This window comes from Malus sylvestris, chromosome 5 (assembly GCF_916048215.2).
Source record: "Malus sylvestris chromosome 5, drMalSylv7.2, whole genome shotgun sequence".
In the NCBI taxonomy this organism is placed as follows: domain Eukaryota; kingdom Viridiplantae; phylum Streptophyta; class Magnoliopsida; order Rosales; family Rosaceae; genus Malus; species Malus sylvestris.
The window spans coordinates 23,682,237-23,699,112 of NC_062264.1; the positions used below are offsets into that span (position 1 = coordinate 23,682,237).

The following is a 16,876-nucleotide window of genomic DNA, read 5'->3' on the forward strand; positions in this document are numbered from 1 at the left end:
ACTATTTTTCTGAAAGTGAAACAAACTCACCCGCACAATTTTTGTGACGACAACAAAAAAACTCATAGTATTTCTGAAATCGAACCAAAACAACCCACACTGTTTATGAAAGGGAACCAAAATAAACCACAATGTGTCTGGAAGGTAAGAAAATAAACACTATTTGTGGAATTACGTCAAACTAACCAACACTATTTTTCTGAAAGTGAAACAAACTCACCCACACAATTTTTGTAATGACAACAAAAACACTCATAGTATTTCTGAAAACGAACCAAAACAACCCGTACTGTTTATGAAAGGGAGCAAAATCAACATTTGTCGTGAACTACAACAAAATATCCCAAACTATTTGTGATCATGAATTAACATAACGCACACAATTTCTCGAACTAGAATAAAAAACCAACATACAGTATTTCCAAAAGTACAACATAATAACCTGCACTATTTTGTAAAAGTGATAAAAAATAACCCCCCATTATTTATGAGAGGTAACAAAATAAGCACTATTTCTGGAACTAGAACAATATAACCCACACTAGTTGTGGAATTGAACCAAAAATAACACACAATATTGCTTGAACTATCCCAAAGTTATACATTATAACAAAAAATAACACACCGTATTGCATGAACTATCCCAACATTATACATTATATATGAAATTAAAGAAAAGTAGGAAACACACAAAATTTTTTTATCGAAAAAAGTTAAGTAATTATCAAATTGCAGTAAAAAGAAAATTAATCATTTTGTAGTGTTTTCTAAGTAAGAATTGATAGGTTTATAGAATCACGAACATGCAAACATACATATTACTGTATTTTGGAATTGAGAAGTTAACAAGGATATAAGTTTAGTACCTCTTGTTCGCTTGGAATTTGTGGTTGCTATGAGATTTTAATCGCCGATTCTTTTGCCATTGATGAACTTTCGTCTACTTCCTTGAAATTGAAGATTTCTTGCGTTTTGGAAGATGTTTGGTTTTTATAGAAATCAGAATGGTAGTTATAGTTATGCAATTGTCAGTTTCATTAAAATCGATTGGTAGAGGGGTGTAATTAGTTTCAAATTGTTAATGGGCTTTGTTTTGTTTGTTAAGGGCAATTTTGAAAACTTATTTTTGAGTGTTTTGGGCTTTGTAATCCAATCCAAGTAGAATTTTGGGGCTTGTCCTTGTCCATAGCCCAAGCATTTTTCATTAAAGCTCATTTTTTATTTATTAAAGCTCCATTTCTTATTAGATTGCTTACAACTCACAAGGATTATAAGAAATTAAGAGCTCATAAGTAAACCATCTTATAAACAGCTTAATCTAAATCTAGCATTTTTCGAGTGGTTGGCAGGTCAGGGTTGATCAATTACGCACACCAGAACATGGGTGAGCCACATTTGAATTATTAAATCGGTGTCAATCGACAATATTAAAGTAGCTCTAAACAAACACCGTAAGTATGTAAATATAATCAAAGCAATGATAAATAACCCAACACTAATTAAAAGAAAAATAGGACTGAACCAAGCCTACACCCAAATTACCTTTACATACAAATAAACATATTTACGGAACTCAGGATCCTCCACTAAAGCTTGCATCTGTCAGAAGTTTCAACAACCCCTCTGATTCCTCGTTCAACAGTTCAATGTCAACAATGAGTAGCAACAAATGTTCATAACCACACGCAAGCATAATGACATAAAATGATAGATTTTCACAAATTTTTCAAGTCTTACACAAAGTATGAGTTACAAACTGCAGAGGTTCCTTAGTCCACGAACTATCAATACCAGATCTATCTGGATGTGCCCTTCCCTATAAGACCAGAGCAAACGATGCAGAGTAAATGTGTCTATCCAATACCAAAGAAGACCATATATAGATACAAACAAGGTGGAAAAATTACCAGTATAATCCCTAGATAGTGCAACAATATTCTTGTCAGACAACCCCATCCTACAAAACTTTTCCCTCAAATGTGGTGCACCTATTATCAAAACATAAAAGACACCGACAAGAAATTAAACTTCTTTTAATGAACAACAAAAAACTCATCTCCCAAACAATTTAACTGAAAATGATACACAAGAAAAGTATGCCAACTTCTCATCTCCAGCATTCTTAGGCCATCTTCAACCGAATGGTCCAGAGGGCTAGAGGGCCGAAAATAGCCCGAAAACCGTCTCCAACCGAGGGCTAGGCCAGAGGGCTCGTGGGCCTGACGAAATCTAAAAGAGCCAAAGGGCTGGCCCCTTCCAGCCAGCCCCGGGCTGGCCAGAATTTTGTGTAAAAGTGTCAGATTTCCTGTCGAATATAACCAACAGGAATAGTAATTTGAATATAAATGGCATCGCAAGAATCAGTTTGACTCGGCGGAATCGTGTCGGTTAATTTGAATTGCAATCATGTCAGTTATTATCGACATGAATAGTTTAAAATTTTGAATACAAAGGCTAGCTGACTGAAGCTAGTCGTTGCCTTACATTTTTTTTTGTTATGAATTTAAACCTTTTTTTTTCTTCTATAAATACCTAAGTCATTCCTACATCATTTCTCACATAATTTTCACCCTTGCATACTATCTCATTTCATTCTATTTCAAATTTAAGTTGTAGTTTTTAAATTTAAGTTGTTGTTTTTAAATTTAAGTTGTTGTTGATTTAAATAATAAATTATGTTTGGCCCTCGATTGGAGACGGTTTTTTATGACAGGGCTAAAACGAGCCCTATGGCCCTTTGACCCTAGGTTGGAGACGGAGGTAAATATGACCCTTTACTGTTCATTAAAATATTAATATCTTGGAGGACCATATGGCTAAAAGGAGCCCTCTGGCCAGCCCTCGGTTGGAGATGGCCTTAATACACTTTCAAAGCTAGGAGATGGGGAGAAGTGGGTTGAGTTTTAAAATGGAGCAACTTATAGCAATTCCATGGAAAAACAGAGGAATCCCACCATGCAAACCAATCTGAACTTAAGAGTATATTAGTGGTGTGACAACAAAAATGAGTAATATTCAAAAAAAGAGGTGGGTAGGCATCAGTCGCTTTCGTGGCTTGGTTGAGCTCATAGGAAACCTGTGCACACTAATGACTAGAACTATTTGCATGAAGAACTTGTAGCCAACACCGAGAACGACCTATTTAAGACATGTACCATGTTAGTATGTTACACATCCTGACATAGATACAAAGCTGCTTAACCAGTATCTCTGACTCTTATAACTTACGAGTTTGCTACACATTAACCACTAAAAGCAACACATTTATAAGAGTAACAAATTTGAATTACAGAAAGCAAAAGGCAATGCCAAAATATAACAGAGATGTTATTAGAAAACTCTTCATGTAGTCTAACCAGAAAACTTCTTAGTCTCTGAAATGTAAACGATACAATTTATGAATTATAATCCAATTAAAATGCTAGCATACCAGAAATATAAAAATTGGGAAAATTAAATATTGAAGAAGATATCTAAGGTATTGGAATAAACCTCGTATAGCATCTGGAAGTCGTCCTTCCATAGGAGAAATTTTAGAATCCTAAGAAAAAGTACAAAAAAGCAGATGAAAACTTGAAAGCAATGATAAGGAAACTTGCCATGTTTCTTGAAATAAGTGATCACTGACCACAACATACCTTCCTGCCTGAAGAAAAATCAATGACGGGGCCTCCAGTGACCTCAACTGCAATAACACCCGCAAGCTGAAAATACAAGTAATCATGCCCTTAATCACTATGCTATCTCCGACATAGTTAGGAAAAACTGTGGTGATCTATTTAAAACCTCTTCACTTGCTAATAATTTGATGAACTAATTATATTACAGGCTGAGTAAATCTTTCAGAGAACTATAATCACCTGGTATAGGTCTGCATATGTAATCCTTGGATGCTTAGACTTCACTTCCTCTGACATAAAAGAGAAGCACCGGTCAAAATACATTGTCTACCTGTCTTAAAAGCAAGACTCTCAATTCATTATTTGTACGTAATCTTTGTAGATGTAATGATCATACAATTTTGTATAATGGCCAAACGAATGACACTATAGTTACATATATATTGAAACATGTAAGGCACCTTGGAGACAACCTAATATGCTACATAATGTCAACTTTAATACACGGTTGCTTACTAATGAATTCATTACAGTTCCCTTATCAGTTTCATTTAGAAATAAGAATCCGAGGCTAACCCAAGTATGCACATTGTCTTCTCAGTTGCATATACAAGACCGTAAAACCATCTAAATTTGTTAAATGTTCGGCATTAAGGACTTGCGCTATCTGAATTGCAAACAAAGACCAATTGTAGAAGAGATGCATGTTCACTATCACCAATAAACTCATATAAACAACCAATGAACCAATAAAGCTTGCATGATGTTTAAATGAATTACTGATTTTTTTACAGCTATAAGATCAACTGATCAAGTTTAGTAAATTGAATAACGATTGACGATACGAAACAGCAGAAACGAACATACCACAAAAATCAATAGCCTTCTTCAAGCCATTGTTGGAACCTATATTGGGTAATATTGTAACTACACTATCTAGGGATATTACTTAGTGATTAAGTATCTGTTAGTTAGTTATAGTTTACTCACCTTAGTGGTTACAATATACTTGTATATATATATATATACTCAAAGTGTAACTTTATTCAGTTGAATAAATGAAATCATTTTATCAAATATGGTATCACTTGCCTTCTCTGTCTAACGACTTCGATCTCATCGCTCCCACTTCTCTCCCTACCTTGTTCGATCTCTTCTTCGATCGATTCTCTTGATCTCTTGATCGATTTCTTGATCTTGTTCAAGTTTCTTGATCTCTTGCTCGAATTTAGCCATGGCGTCTCCTTCGTCGGAATCGGCTTCTCCTATTCATCCTGTTCCAACTGCCTCTCCAAACCTTAATTCTCTTAATTCCGTCTCTGTCACGATCCAAAACATCGGATCTATGGTGCCAATCAAGCTCACCACCACAAATTACTTGACCTAGAGTGCTCTATTTGCTCCGATTTTTCGTCGTTACAACCTCACCGGTCACATTGATGGATCTATGGTGGCGTCGCCTCAATTTCTTGATTCTTTGGGAAATCGCACTCTCAATCCTGAGTTTGTTTTGTGGTATGAGAATGATCAAAATATTCTCATCTGGCTCAATTCTACCCTCTCTGAATCCCTAATTCCCTATACGGTTGGTGTGAATTCTGCTCACGAACTTTGGGCGAAGTTGGAATCTCACCTCGCCACGGCTTTTCAGTCTCACATTCATGAGCTTCGATCTCATCTTCGTAATCTTACCAAGGGTGATTCTACTGCTGCTCAATATCTTCAGCAAATTGAGGCAATTGCTGATGCCCTTGCTAGTGCCGGCTCTCTGGTAGACAATTCTGATTTGCTTTCTGTCACTCTACATGGTTTGCCCCTTGAGTATGATTCGTTCGTTGATGCCATTCAATTCCGTCTTGGATTTACGACTATTGATGAGCTGCATGGTATGTTGCTTAGCAAAGAGATACAATTAGTCAATCGAAGAAAAACCACCTCAGACTCCTCTACATTTCAGGCTCTCCACAGTTCTGCCGGTATTCTTCCCATTCTAACACTCAACCCTAATTCTCAGGCTTTTGTTGCTCAATCTTCTTCTGCCTTTAATACTCAAGGTCGTGGCATGGATCGCAATTATAATCGTGGCTGATCTTCTTCTCGTGGCAATACCAATCGTTCCACCAATACCAACTTTCGTTACAATCGTGGAGGCCGCCAACATTTCTCATCTTACACCAAGAAGAATTCGTGTCAAATTTGTCATCAATTCGATCATGAGGCCTCTGATTGCCTTCATCGCATGAATCCGGCTTATAGTGGCAAACCCTCTCACTCAGCTATGGTGGCCAATTCCCCATCATCCACTCCATCTTGGATTATCGACTCTGGCGCTACATCTCATATGACCAACTCCTATGCAGCCTTGCAAAATCCTAAAGCCTATACTGGTCCAAAATAAGTGTACATTGGTGATGGCAAAGGTTTGCCCATCACTCACTCTAGCTCTACTACTTTGACCACATTTGATAGTACTTTTCAGCTTAATAAAGTACTATATGTTCCTGCATTAAAACATAATCTTCTCTCTGCAAATCAATTTCTTATTAATAACAAATGTTCTATGCATCTTTATCCTACTCACTTCACTGTGAAGGATCTTTCTTCGGGGAGGATACGTTTTAAAGGACTTGTCCATCATGGTTTCTATCCTTTTCATTTCTCTTCTTCTGCACCTGATCAGCAGCATGCTCTCACTGCATCTGTTAAAGCTTCCAATGATGTGTGGCACCAGAGATTGGGTCATCCTTCAGTCAAGATCATAGATAAACTTGCAGCACAGTCTTGTATTTCAGTTTTATCTCATTCAACTAAGTCTTTTTGCTCAGATTGTGCACTAGGAAAATGTTCTCGACTTCCTTTTACTTCTACAGTTTGTACAACTAGCAAGCCACTCAAACTTGTACACACGAATGTTTGGGGACCGTCACCTATAGCTTCTTGTCAAGGTTTCAGATATTATGTCATCTTTGTTGATGACTTTACCCATTATTGTTGGTTCTATCATTTAAAGTACAAGTCTGACGTAATATCCACTTTTATGCAATACAAATCTCTTGTTGAAACCTCTCTGTGTACAAAGATCATTGCTTTACGATCCGATTCTGGTGGTGAATATGTGAACACTCAGTTTTCACAGTTTTTAGCTACACATGGTATTCAGCATCAACTCACTTGCCCTCACACTCCTGAACAAAATGGATGTGCAGAACGCAAGCATCGCTACTTATTTGAAACAGCTCGGACAATGCTAGCAGCTTCTAAGCTACCTCATACTTATTGGGTTGAAGCTTTTCACACAGCCATTTATCTTATCAACCAAATGCCAACTGCATCACGATCATCTCCTTGGGAATCTTTATATCATCGGGTACCTAACTACAATTTCTTGAAGGTCTTCGGCTATGCTTGTTTCCCTTGGTTAAAGCCTTACACTTCTTCTAAGTTGGATCCTCAGAGTAAAGCTTGTGTATTTCTTGGTTACAGTCTGAATCATAAGGGCTATAGGTGCCTTGATCCTGCCACCAACAAGTTATACATCTCTCGGCATGTTATCTTTAATGAGTCTCATTTCCCATTTCACTATATTTCATCTTCTCAATCTTCAATCTCACATTCCTCTTCCGGATCTCCTATTCCCTCCACTCTTACTTTTAAACTTCCTACACATACACCTTCATCTTCATCTACACCTACACCTCCATCTACCCTGTCTACCTCTTCTCAGAATCCTATCTCACCTAACCATATTTTGTCTTCTTCCATACTCTCATCTTCTCATTCTTCTATGGAAGTTGCATAACCTTCTCTCATTCCCTCTCTCAATACTCATTCCATGCAAACACGATCAAAATCTGGCATTTTCAAGCCACGGGCACTCACTGCCACTAAACACCCTCTCCCATCTCATCTATCTCCTGATTATATACCTACTACATATCTCCAAGCTTCAAAGTCTTCTCATTAGCGTCAAGCTATGCAAGAAGAAGTCAATGCCCTCATCAACACTGGCACATGGTCTCTTGTTCCCAAATCTACATCTCAGAACATTGTAGGCTGCAAGTGGGTGTTCCGAATTAAAAGAAAGCCAGATGGTACTATTGATTGGTATGAGGCTCGCCTTGTGGCCAAGGGATTCAATCAACAAGAAGGTTTATATTACACAAAGACTTTCAATCCGGTAGCAAAACCCGTTACTATTCGAATTCTTCTCACCCTTGCGGCTCAGTATGATTGGTATTTAAACCAACTCGATGTCAGCAATGCCTTTCTACATGGGACACTTACTGAATCTGTTTTCATGCATCAGCCTCGTAGTTTTGAAGATTCTACACAACCATCTCATGTCTGTCACTTGCACAAATCCTTATATGGTTTGAAACAAGCTTCGAGAGCTTGGTATGAGAAACTTCATGGTGCTCTTCAGTCACTTGGTTTTCACGGCTCTTTCAATGATCATTCATTGTTCATTAAAAAGGTTTCCAACTCTGCTGTGGTGTTCATTTTAGTGTATGTTAATGACATTTTAGTCACTGGACCCAATTCTGCTGAATATCGAAAGGTTATTCATCAACTTAGCTCCATGTTTCCCATTAAAGATCTCGGACCTCTTTATTTTCTTGGTCTGTCAAACGCTCATCTTCTAGTATTTTCATATCTCAGACCAAATATATTGTGGATCTACTTTCCAAAGCCAACATGACTGGTGCTAAACCCTGTACCACACCTTTTAGCACTTCTAAGCTTGATCATGACTCCCCTTTGTGTGATAATATCTCTGAGTATCGATCCTTGGTTGGTGCACTTCAATACCTTACATGAACACGACCGGATCTCAATTTTGCAGTGAATCTTGTCTATCAATATATGCATCAACCCAGAATTTCCCATTTTCAAGCGGTCAAGCGCATTCTTCGATATCTTAAGGGCTCCATTGATATGATTTTCCAAAAGTTCTACACCTCCCACACTCACTACATTCTTAGATGCTAATTGGGCTGGCTGTGCCCTTGATCGTCGATCTATTGGAGGATATTGTGTTTTTCTGGGCAATTCCTTGATTAGCTGGAGTGCAAAGAAGCAACCCACCGTTGCTCGATCTTCAACAGAGGCAGAATATTGCTCTCTTGCCAACACTGCTTCTGAAATCACTTGGGTCTGTCAGTTGTTACTAGACATTGGTTATTGTTTGCCTCACACTCCTCAAATTTGGTGTGACAATATTTCTACAATATCTCTTGCTAAGATCCTATATTTCATGCCTGGACCAAGCATGTGGAAATAGATTATCATTACATTTGCAAGAAAGTCTTAGCTCGTAAGATCTCTGTGCATTTTGTTTGTACCCAAGATCAGGTTGCTGATATTTGCACAAAGTCTCTGTCAAAATCCCGATTTCATTTTCTTCGTGGCAAATTTCAACTTCGGGTTCCCCGGTTTTGTTTGAGGGGAGATATAAAGGGTAATATTGTAACTACACTATCTAGGGATATTACTTAGTGATTAAGTATCTGTTAGTTAGTTATAGTTTACTCACCTTAGTGGTTACAATATACTTGTATATATATACTCAAAGCATAACTTTATTCAGTCGAATAAATGAAATCATTTTATCAAATAGAACCATGATAGTACTCTTCCTCTTTCCGAATCGACCCATTCGGCCCACCCGTCTTCGTCTTGGCATCGTAGGTCCCACCACCGTGCCACCTACAAATTCACACCTCCAAAAACAATGAATCGTAACTCCAACAAAATCGATACAAACAAGGACATGCAACGCAAATGCTGTGATAGTTATGATTGGCTACTGAGAAAATGCAAGAAACGGATTTGGATATTTCATTTATCGAAAATTTCATCGGGAAACAAACAGAGAGAGAGAGAGCATACGCCCAGCGGAGCATGATCGGAGCGCAACTTCGGCTGTAAATGAGAGCGCGGAGATCGCGTCGAGCCTTGGAGCCATGTCGATTTCTTTGAGGTACTCTTTGTCAACGAGCGGCGACGTCATCGGAACCGGAAGTGGGTGCTCTCGATTGTGACTCGGAGCGAAGAGAGAGGGCGATGAGACTGATAGTGCAACTGTGCAAATGAGGTTTAGAGAGCGCGCGAGAGCGAAAGACCCAGTAAATGAGGAGACTGCACTGAAACTGCTCACAAGGTCATAATGGTCATTTCGCCATTCCCAGAATAATTGTAGGATACCTTGATTCGGTTTAAGAATAATGCTTTGGAGATCAAAGTTTTAAACAAAATTTGTAAAACAAATGACATATCACAAATAGGAAATAAGCACGTTGATAAATACTTAAATAATATTCCATTCATCAACATCCACATTGTTTGGTAAATAAAGTTTAGTTTAAAACTTTTGTCTTCCTAATATTATCTGTTAGTTAAACTAATATATTAAAGTTCAATTAATTTTTCAAAATTCTAATTCTTCTATTTGCAATTTAGGGATGTAGTGTATTGAGATTTATGCGGACATTTTATTGAGTTTTTAATGTGATAGACTGTGATAGAATTACTCACTATTATATATTCTACAAATTCCATAGACTTCTGTTGAATTCTAGAGAGTTCAATGCTAGAATGTTTTTTTAAATAATGTGATTGTCAAGCAGTCTGAGCAAGATATGACTTATTTGAAATTAATTAAATGAACAATTTATAATAAAAAAATCTTTCTATGGTAGTTCATATATTCTCCAGTCCCTTACCAATTCTTGGTCATTGAGAGTTATAGTCAATACAGATTAATATTTAAGGATAACTATTACCTCTCCCTTCTATGGTATAGAGAATGATTCTCATTTCAGTCGATTTTATTAAAAAATAAATTTTGGTCAATCTGTAAATTGAATCGTGATTATCTGAATAGGACGAACCGCCCTGTGGATATCTTTGCTTCGGAACAAAACAATTCAAATTAGTCGGTCAACTGGAATGTGTATTATCCAGTGAAGCAGGGTTAGGAACAACAAAGCTCTTTATGCTAAAGAGATTCATTTTGCAAGTTCGTTATTACGGCTAGTTCCTACAAAGGATCGGACAAATGACGTATACAATACTTGAATTCTTGATGTAGATGCTACATAGTTGGTTCTCATCCTTTAGAGACTACGAGTGTAATAGGAGCATCCGTCGACAATTGTCCATGTACCAGTAGAAGATTCAGCAGCTACCGCGGTCCCTACTTCCTCAAGTGGAACTCATGGTTGAGGAGTTACTCAAAATGCTGCCAAAAAGAACAAGTTAATAATAATTATTATTATTTTGAAGTTTTCATTATTGAAATGGTGATCATAACCATGATAAAGTGGTCTTAAAAAATGATCGTGGAAACGATGGTAGTGGAAGTGTCATGTGGTGATTGTCACCAAGATGATAGTAGTAAAGTTGCTGCCTTTGGTGGCGGTGATAATAGTAGGGTTATAATTGTGGTGGCTAGGTGGTGGGGGTAGGGATGGGGGCAGTGGTGATTGGGTGGGGGAGATGGTCATGGTAAGGTGGGTGGAAGTGATTAATGATAGTCATTGTAATATGATGGATGGTAGAGTATAGCATTAGAGAATTGAGAAAAATGAAATTCATCAAAATCTTAGGTGAAAAGGTTGGGTTTTTTATGACAAAAAACTTACTATAAAAATACGAAAAATCCCTAAAAAAATCCATGACCTTTTAAAATACTTTAAAATAAGTGAAAATTTTAATACTCGTAAGTTTTAAAGACTCACAAAAACTCATAATTAAATACCACAAGATTTTTATGACTTCTTAGAAGTCATAAAAGTTTATATGACGTTTGTTGACTCTTTAAAAATCTAAAGAAATGCTAAGAAGACTCTCTCAAAAGTATGACTCTCCATCAACTGTCTGCCTCCTAATGTTTTTGGTAAAAATTTATATTGAATGCACTTGAATTTGAGAGTCGAATAAAATCCATCAAACCCTATGTACCATACGCGCCCCACCCCCACATCAGATTAAAGTAAAATATCACTATTTAAAGTCATAATCTTTATTCAGTTTTGATTTCCCTAATATTCTTTTTATCAAATTGGAGTGCAGCGAACTTGTAATCATGTTAACTCTAACTAATTTTCATTTCTCTAATAATATATCATTATTATATTGGAATACATAAAACTTTAAAATCAAGCTAATTTCAACCCAGTGTGAGCAATGCCAACCCATTAAATGGATATTATCAAGGATTTCACTTTGTAATAAGATTCGTTGAAAGATCATTACAACGATCATGTACATGATCACCAAAAAAATCGATATCGTTTGACGAAAATTGAGCATAGAAATTCCATCTCACCGTCGTATGTATTATGCTATGGACTCAACCTGTATCAATTTAATCAATGGAACGGTTTCCGGGTGTAACAAAATTAAGAAGAAAAATGAACTTATGAGCTCATTCAACAGTTCTCCATTGCAGCTCAATCTGCACTTGACCATTCTTCGAGTCTATAAGATGGTATTTCTGATTGATTCGCTTGTTTGAAACGACATCCGTAAGAGTGATTTGAACATATCCCAGAGATTCCTGATTCCACAAAATACGAATGATTTCGTCAGATAATATAAACAAAACAAGGATGCGGAAAGAATTTTTCATAGCATCCGAAAGGAAAACTGCAAGTTCTTTTGGATAGAAAGTTGAGTGCAGGACAGGATACTGTGTGTTTAAACGGAGTGCAGTTGCTTGACATAGAAGGTATACACAACATTATCCAGGATGGGTGTCAATTTGCATACTAAGCAAAAATGAGACGTGATTCGCACCTTTCCATGCAGAAGGCCCATCCTCGACGAGGTGCTGACAACCTCCACATGTAGTTTGTCATTAGTAGGAGGTTCCTCACACATGAACTGAAAATCCTCTGCCCATCTTGGATCTCTGCTTTTCTTTAGTACCTGCACAGCTCAAAGGAAATTGATAAACATAACAAGAAACAATCTTAAAATCGCAGACTTTGGGCATTTTCTACGACTCCAAGATGCATACATTCTCAAGTGTATGTGTCTGTGTATGATAACTGATAAACATAAAGATGGTGCTCTCATACCTTGGTTCTCTTTTCCTCCCCTCTGAAAATAAGTCTTACAGACGGATTACAGTGGTGCTTTCCTTCAAGATCTTGACCTTCATGAACTACAACAACAAGCAAACCTCCACCAGGTGGCGTTCCCTCAGGAGCTTTCTGTACTGTCAGTGTTTCATCAAATCCTTTTTGCATGTCCTCCTCTTTGAAAGGTTTATAATGCAATTCCACTTCAAGCTGCCCCCGCTGCTTCTCATTTGTGGCATCATTCAAGTCCATGTTTTTAAGGAGGTCGAGAGTCATAACTTTTGGCTCATTGTGGGGTAGATCTTTCATAGGTACTACATTCATACCCATTTTATCATGTTTGCCCACCTACACAAGGTAAAATGCATCATATAGTGAAAGATTTTGTTGTTGATGCCCCGCGGACGTAGGCAAATAGCCAAACCACATTAATTCTTGGTGTTATTTGTCTTGATTATTTTGTTTTCGATTTTCAAGTTTGTTTTGTTTTGCCCATTCTTAAGTGCGATAACATACAATATGACTTTCGATGGTAAACTGGTATACCATACCTTCTCCCAGTCGTAAACAAGAAGTTCTAAAGCCTGAGACTCTGGATCTTTAACAACCAAGTTAAATTCCTCATTCCATTCAGGATTCAGGTTCTTGTGCTTGACAGTGGTCTTCTTTGAAGGCATATTGTTCTCGGTGAGCTTTAATTTCACATAAGGGTCTGAAGCACCAAGAAGATCCTTCTTTTTCAACTTCATTGCCCTCAGAACCTTCACATGGAGCATTCCTACAGGCCGGTTAAAGGCTCTGCAACATCGAATAACTTTGTCAGCCAAAACTCAAAGAAACAAAAAGTATGTAAGTCACAATAAATTTCAGACAAATATAGAGACGTACTTTGCTGGGTCCATTATTGGCACTTCGAGAGTTTTGGGCCACAGATACATGTTAGCAACCTGATCTTTGATTAGCTCCTGCAGAAAAACCGTTTCTAACACTGTTAAAACTACTATTATGAAACTGATAAGCATAACACCATGATTAAGAATAAGTTGATCACATATGTGCAAAGAACAGAAACAGAGAAAGACATTGACATTCTACCTGGACGAATCTATAAAGGCCAGGTATTGACATAAGATCAGCGCCCAAAAGCTTTAATCCGAAATCAACATAAGGCTGCAAAACCACAAGAAAATAATCACGGAAAAGATTGAAGAATTAGCACTGGAAAGCATAAGATCTACATAAGCTCTTATGGAAAATCATAAGGAAAACACCAAACAGATTCAACAAAGAATATATTCTTGACGAAAGACAATCCTGAATATACATAATCAGGCTTGATCTGGACTTCCAAAAAATGAACATTGTAATGTGTGTACCGTAAAACTTGTAAAATAAAGAGGAGCTTCGACATCATAATAGAATAGAACTATGTAGTTGTGGTTACAATACTGTAGCCATCACGAAGAAAACAATGGCAACTTCCTTGAAAACAAGATATGTACATATATAGTTCTATGTTATTAAGACCCAAAGGGCCAGTACGACACCACAATTAAATTTTTACTTCACCAAAACACAAACCTTATCCATGAGAGACACGTTTATTTGTGCGAAACAAGGAAAGCTTGGAACCAACGGCTTCAAAGTGATACGTGGTGCAACAAAAACTTGTAAATCCAGTACCTGAAGTGAAGCAAACAGTACAACATTAATAGAAGCAATACTATCTCCCTGCCTCAATTCAAGGACACAAAAAAATTAACAGTAGAACATATTCCTAGCACAGAACAGAAAACCTGAACGGTTGCTTTCATTCCAAATGCTTTAGCAGCAACAAGGACATTAGGGTTTCCAGCCCATTTTATGGAGGGTTCCATAATCAACTCTTTCTCATCAGTGACATAAACTTTCATGCCTAAAACCAATAAGATGCAAAAAAAATGAATGTGATGTTTGGAAAACACTTTTTACATAATATGTGTGTGTGTATGTATACACACACGCACATATAGAGTTCAAGAAGACAGTGAACTGCCAAAGCTGGAATGGAAGTTCCTAATAACTCTCTGATGAGGTGTTTGTGATAGAGAACCTCTAAAGTGGAATATCAAGTTAACGAACCTTGGAAAGTCGGTGGTAAGGAACCTAAAGTCAGTGTTTCAAACTCAACAGATTCAATCTTGTAATTTGGAATTTCCTTAGCAATTATGGGCTTTGCAATTTCTTTTGCAGTCTTGCAGATTGCCTATAGAAGAATAAAACAGAAAGCCATGAAGCATCAATAAAAAGTCAAGATTATATGAGAAAAGCAAAGGAGCTATATAAGTTTCAAGCACCTTGTCCAGATACGGCCACATATATTCAAGAAATCTGTTTAGCCAGTCAAGCTTCACATGGGAAAAAAGAAAATGTCAAAGAGAATTTAAATGCTATAACACCATGCTATTTAACATTATGAAAGAATAGTTACTGACACGATCGTAGTCTGGATTTTTCACCCACTGAGGTATCTCGGGCAGCATACGCTGCAATGTCTCCGTATCTTGATCAACCAAGGGACGAATTTCAGGATTCTGACAAACACAATTCAAACTATTAGAGTTACACAAACAAAGATAGACATGTCATATTTTTCCACAAATAGGCAACAAACACTGTGCATCAACTTCTTTTCTCGTTTGTTCCAATCTTTTCTTTATCTACAGTTATAATCTAGTAAAAGTTACTTTAAACCAAACAAAAACAGTGAGTCGATAATTTAATAAATGGACACATTCGTGTAGTACTGAGTTGATACTTTAGCAATGCTGGACACAGAGCACCTATTGACCAAAAAAAAACAAAGAACACAGAGCACCTATACTGCTTGTTTCATGAAAGTCAAGCTAAATTTAAAAATCTCTCCAACTACATCAGCATCTAAATCCAGAAGATATTTATTTTTTACCAAAATACTATATAAAAAAAATGCAGATAGCAATGCTGCAACACACACTCACTGTATACACATACATATAATATAGTATCTATATATATGTATGTATCGACATACACACACATGTACACATATTATATTAGGATTTTACCAAAGGTGTCCTAGAAATTGACCTAACTTATCAGTTTGATCCCTCAATTTAAAAATCGATCAATGTCATCTCTGAATTTGACTCCCGCACATCATGATTAAATGAAGAAATCCCACAACATATTAATCAAAACCCATTTACACGGATGAAGAAAATAAGGAAACCCAGAGCAATCAAAGAAGATAAGAACAAATCACATTACATGTTGAGGAATAATCAAAACCCAAAACAAAAAAAATTCCAAAAATATAAACAAATATAAACGAAAAATGACGATATTATATTATATATATCAGAAAACAGAAAACAGGAATGGAAAGAGAGGACCACCTGAACATCAGAAGATTGGACATAGATGAACAGGAAATATCCAGCTACGAGGCCAATTGAAATCCCGAGTCCGAATCCGCAGAGCCCAAAAATCGTACTGAAGAACCCCATTTGTTCAATTAACCAAACCCAAATCACGATTTTCTTGCGCTAATCTCTATGTCTTCCAGCTTTTCAGATCAGTTAATCACTGTATTAACATCGCCTAATTACGTAATCTTTGAATATTGAAATTGTTTAGTTTGCATTCCATTTTGTAAAGCACGAGGGGAAGGACTTGGTCTTGATTCGTTAGATTAAAATTTGCGATTGAATAGAATAATCCACCGTTCTTTGAGAAGCCGTGGACAAATTATAATCTAATTATATAATTATATATAAAAGTGCCTAGCCTCACATGAGCACATGAGCCTACGTCTTACGTCGGACGGACGCCTCGCCTACCAGCCGGCAAATGCGCACATTTTTTTAATATGACCGGATATTTAAAAAAAACAAAGGTTTAAAATATTGAAATTAATAAAAAAGAAACTATGCTTTTTTTATTATCTCCAATAAAAAGGATTAAATCATTGCATGACGACGTTAGATTAATAAGCAACACCCAAAACCAAAAATCCCTAAAATATAACAAATATAAACGAAAACTGGTGATATTTTGTCAGAGTACAAGAATGTGAGGATCACCTCCACCTGAACATCGAAAGATTGGACATAGATGAACAGGAAATATCCAACGAAGTGGCCCTTTTAT

General features: G+C 36.8%; 1 protein-coding gene and 1 pseudogene across 1 annotated transcript; both read right to left on the reverse strand.

Moving 5' to 3' along the window:
* Window positions 1-1,722: 1,722 nt before the first annotated feature.
* LOC126623326 (L-ascorbate peroxidase 3-like) lies at window positions 1,723-9,645 on the reverse strand (annotated as a pseudogene).
* A 2,156-nt stretch (window positions 9,646-11,801) lies between these two features.
* On the reverse strand, window positions 11,802-16,475 carry LOC126623324 (synaptotagmin-2-like). The gene is made up of 12 exons (XM_050292174.1): window positions 16,123-16,475; window positions 15,181-15,279; window positions 15,043-15,093; window positions 14,828-14,951; window positions 14,503-14,621; window positions 14,288-14,389; window positions 13,802-13,876; window positions 13,595-13,671; window positions 13,258-13,504; window positions 12,704-13,054; window positions 12,420-12,551; window positions 11,802-12,180 (listed from the first exon to the last, which is right to left on the reverse strand). Exons 1-12 carry the CDS (start codon window positions 16,231-16,233, stop codon window positions 12,049-12,051), a joined length of 1,620 nt encoding a protein of 539 aa, XP_050148131.1. The 5' UTR covers window positions 16,234-16,475; the 3' UTR covers window positions 11,802-12,048.
* Window positions 16,476-16,876: the final 401 nt, after the last annotated feature.

Bases quoted from the DNA above. Each gene is read 5' to 3' on its own strand.
- LOC126623324 (XM_050292174.1), bottom strand. From the start codon at position 16,233: ATGGGGTTCTTCAGTACGATTTTTGGGCTCTGCGGATTCGGACTCGGG. The intron at 14,622-14,827 runs GTTCGTTAACTT...TATTGGTTTTAG, and splicing joins CTTACCACCGACTTTCCAAG to GCATGAAAGTTTATGTCACT. The intron at 13,877-14,287 runs GTTTGTGTTTTG...GTGGTTTTGCAG, and splicing joins ACGTGTCTCTCATGGATAAG to CCTTATGTTGATTTCGGATT.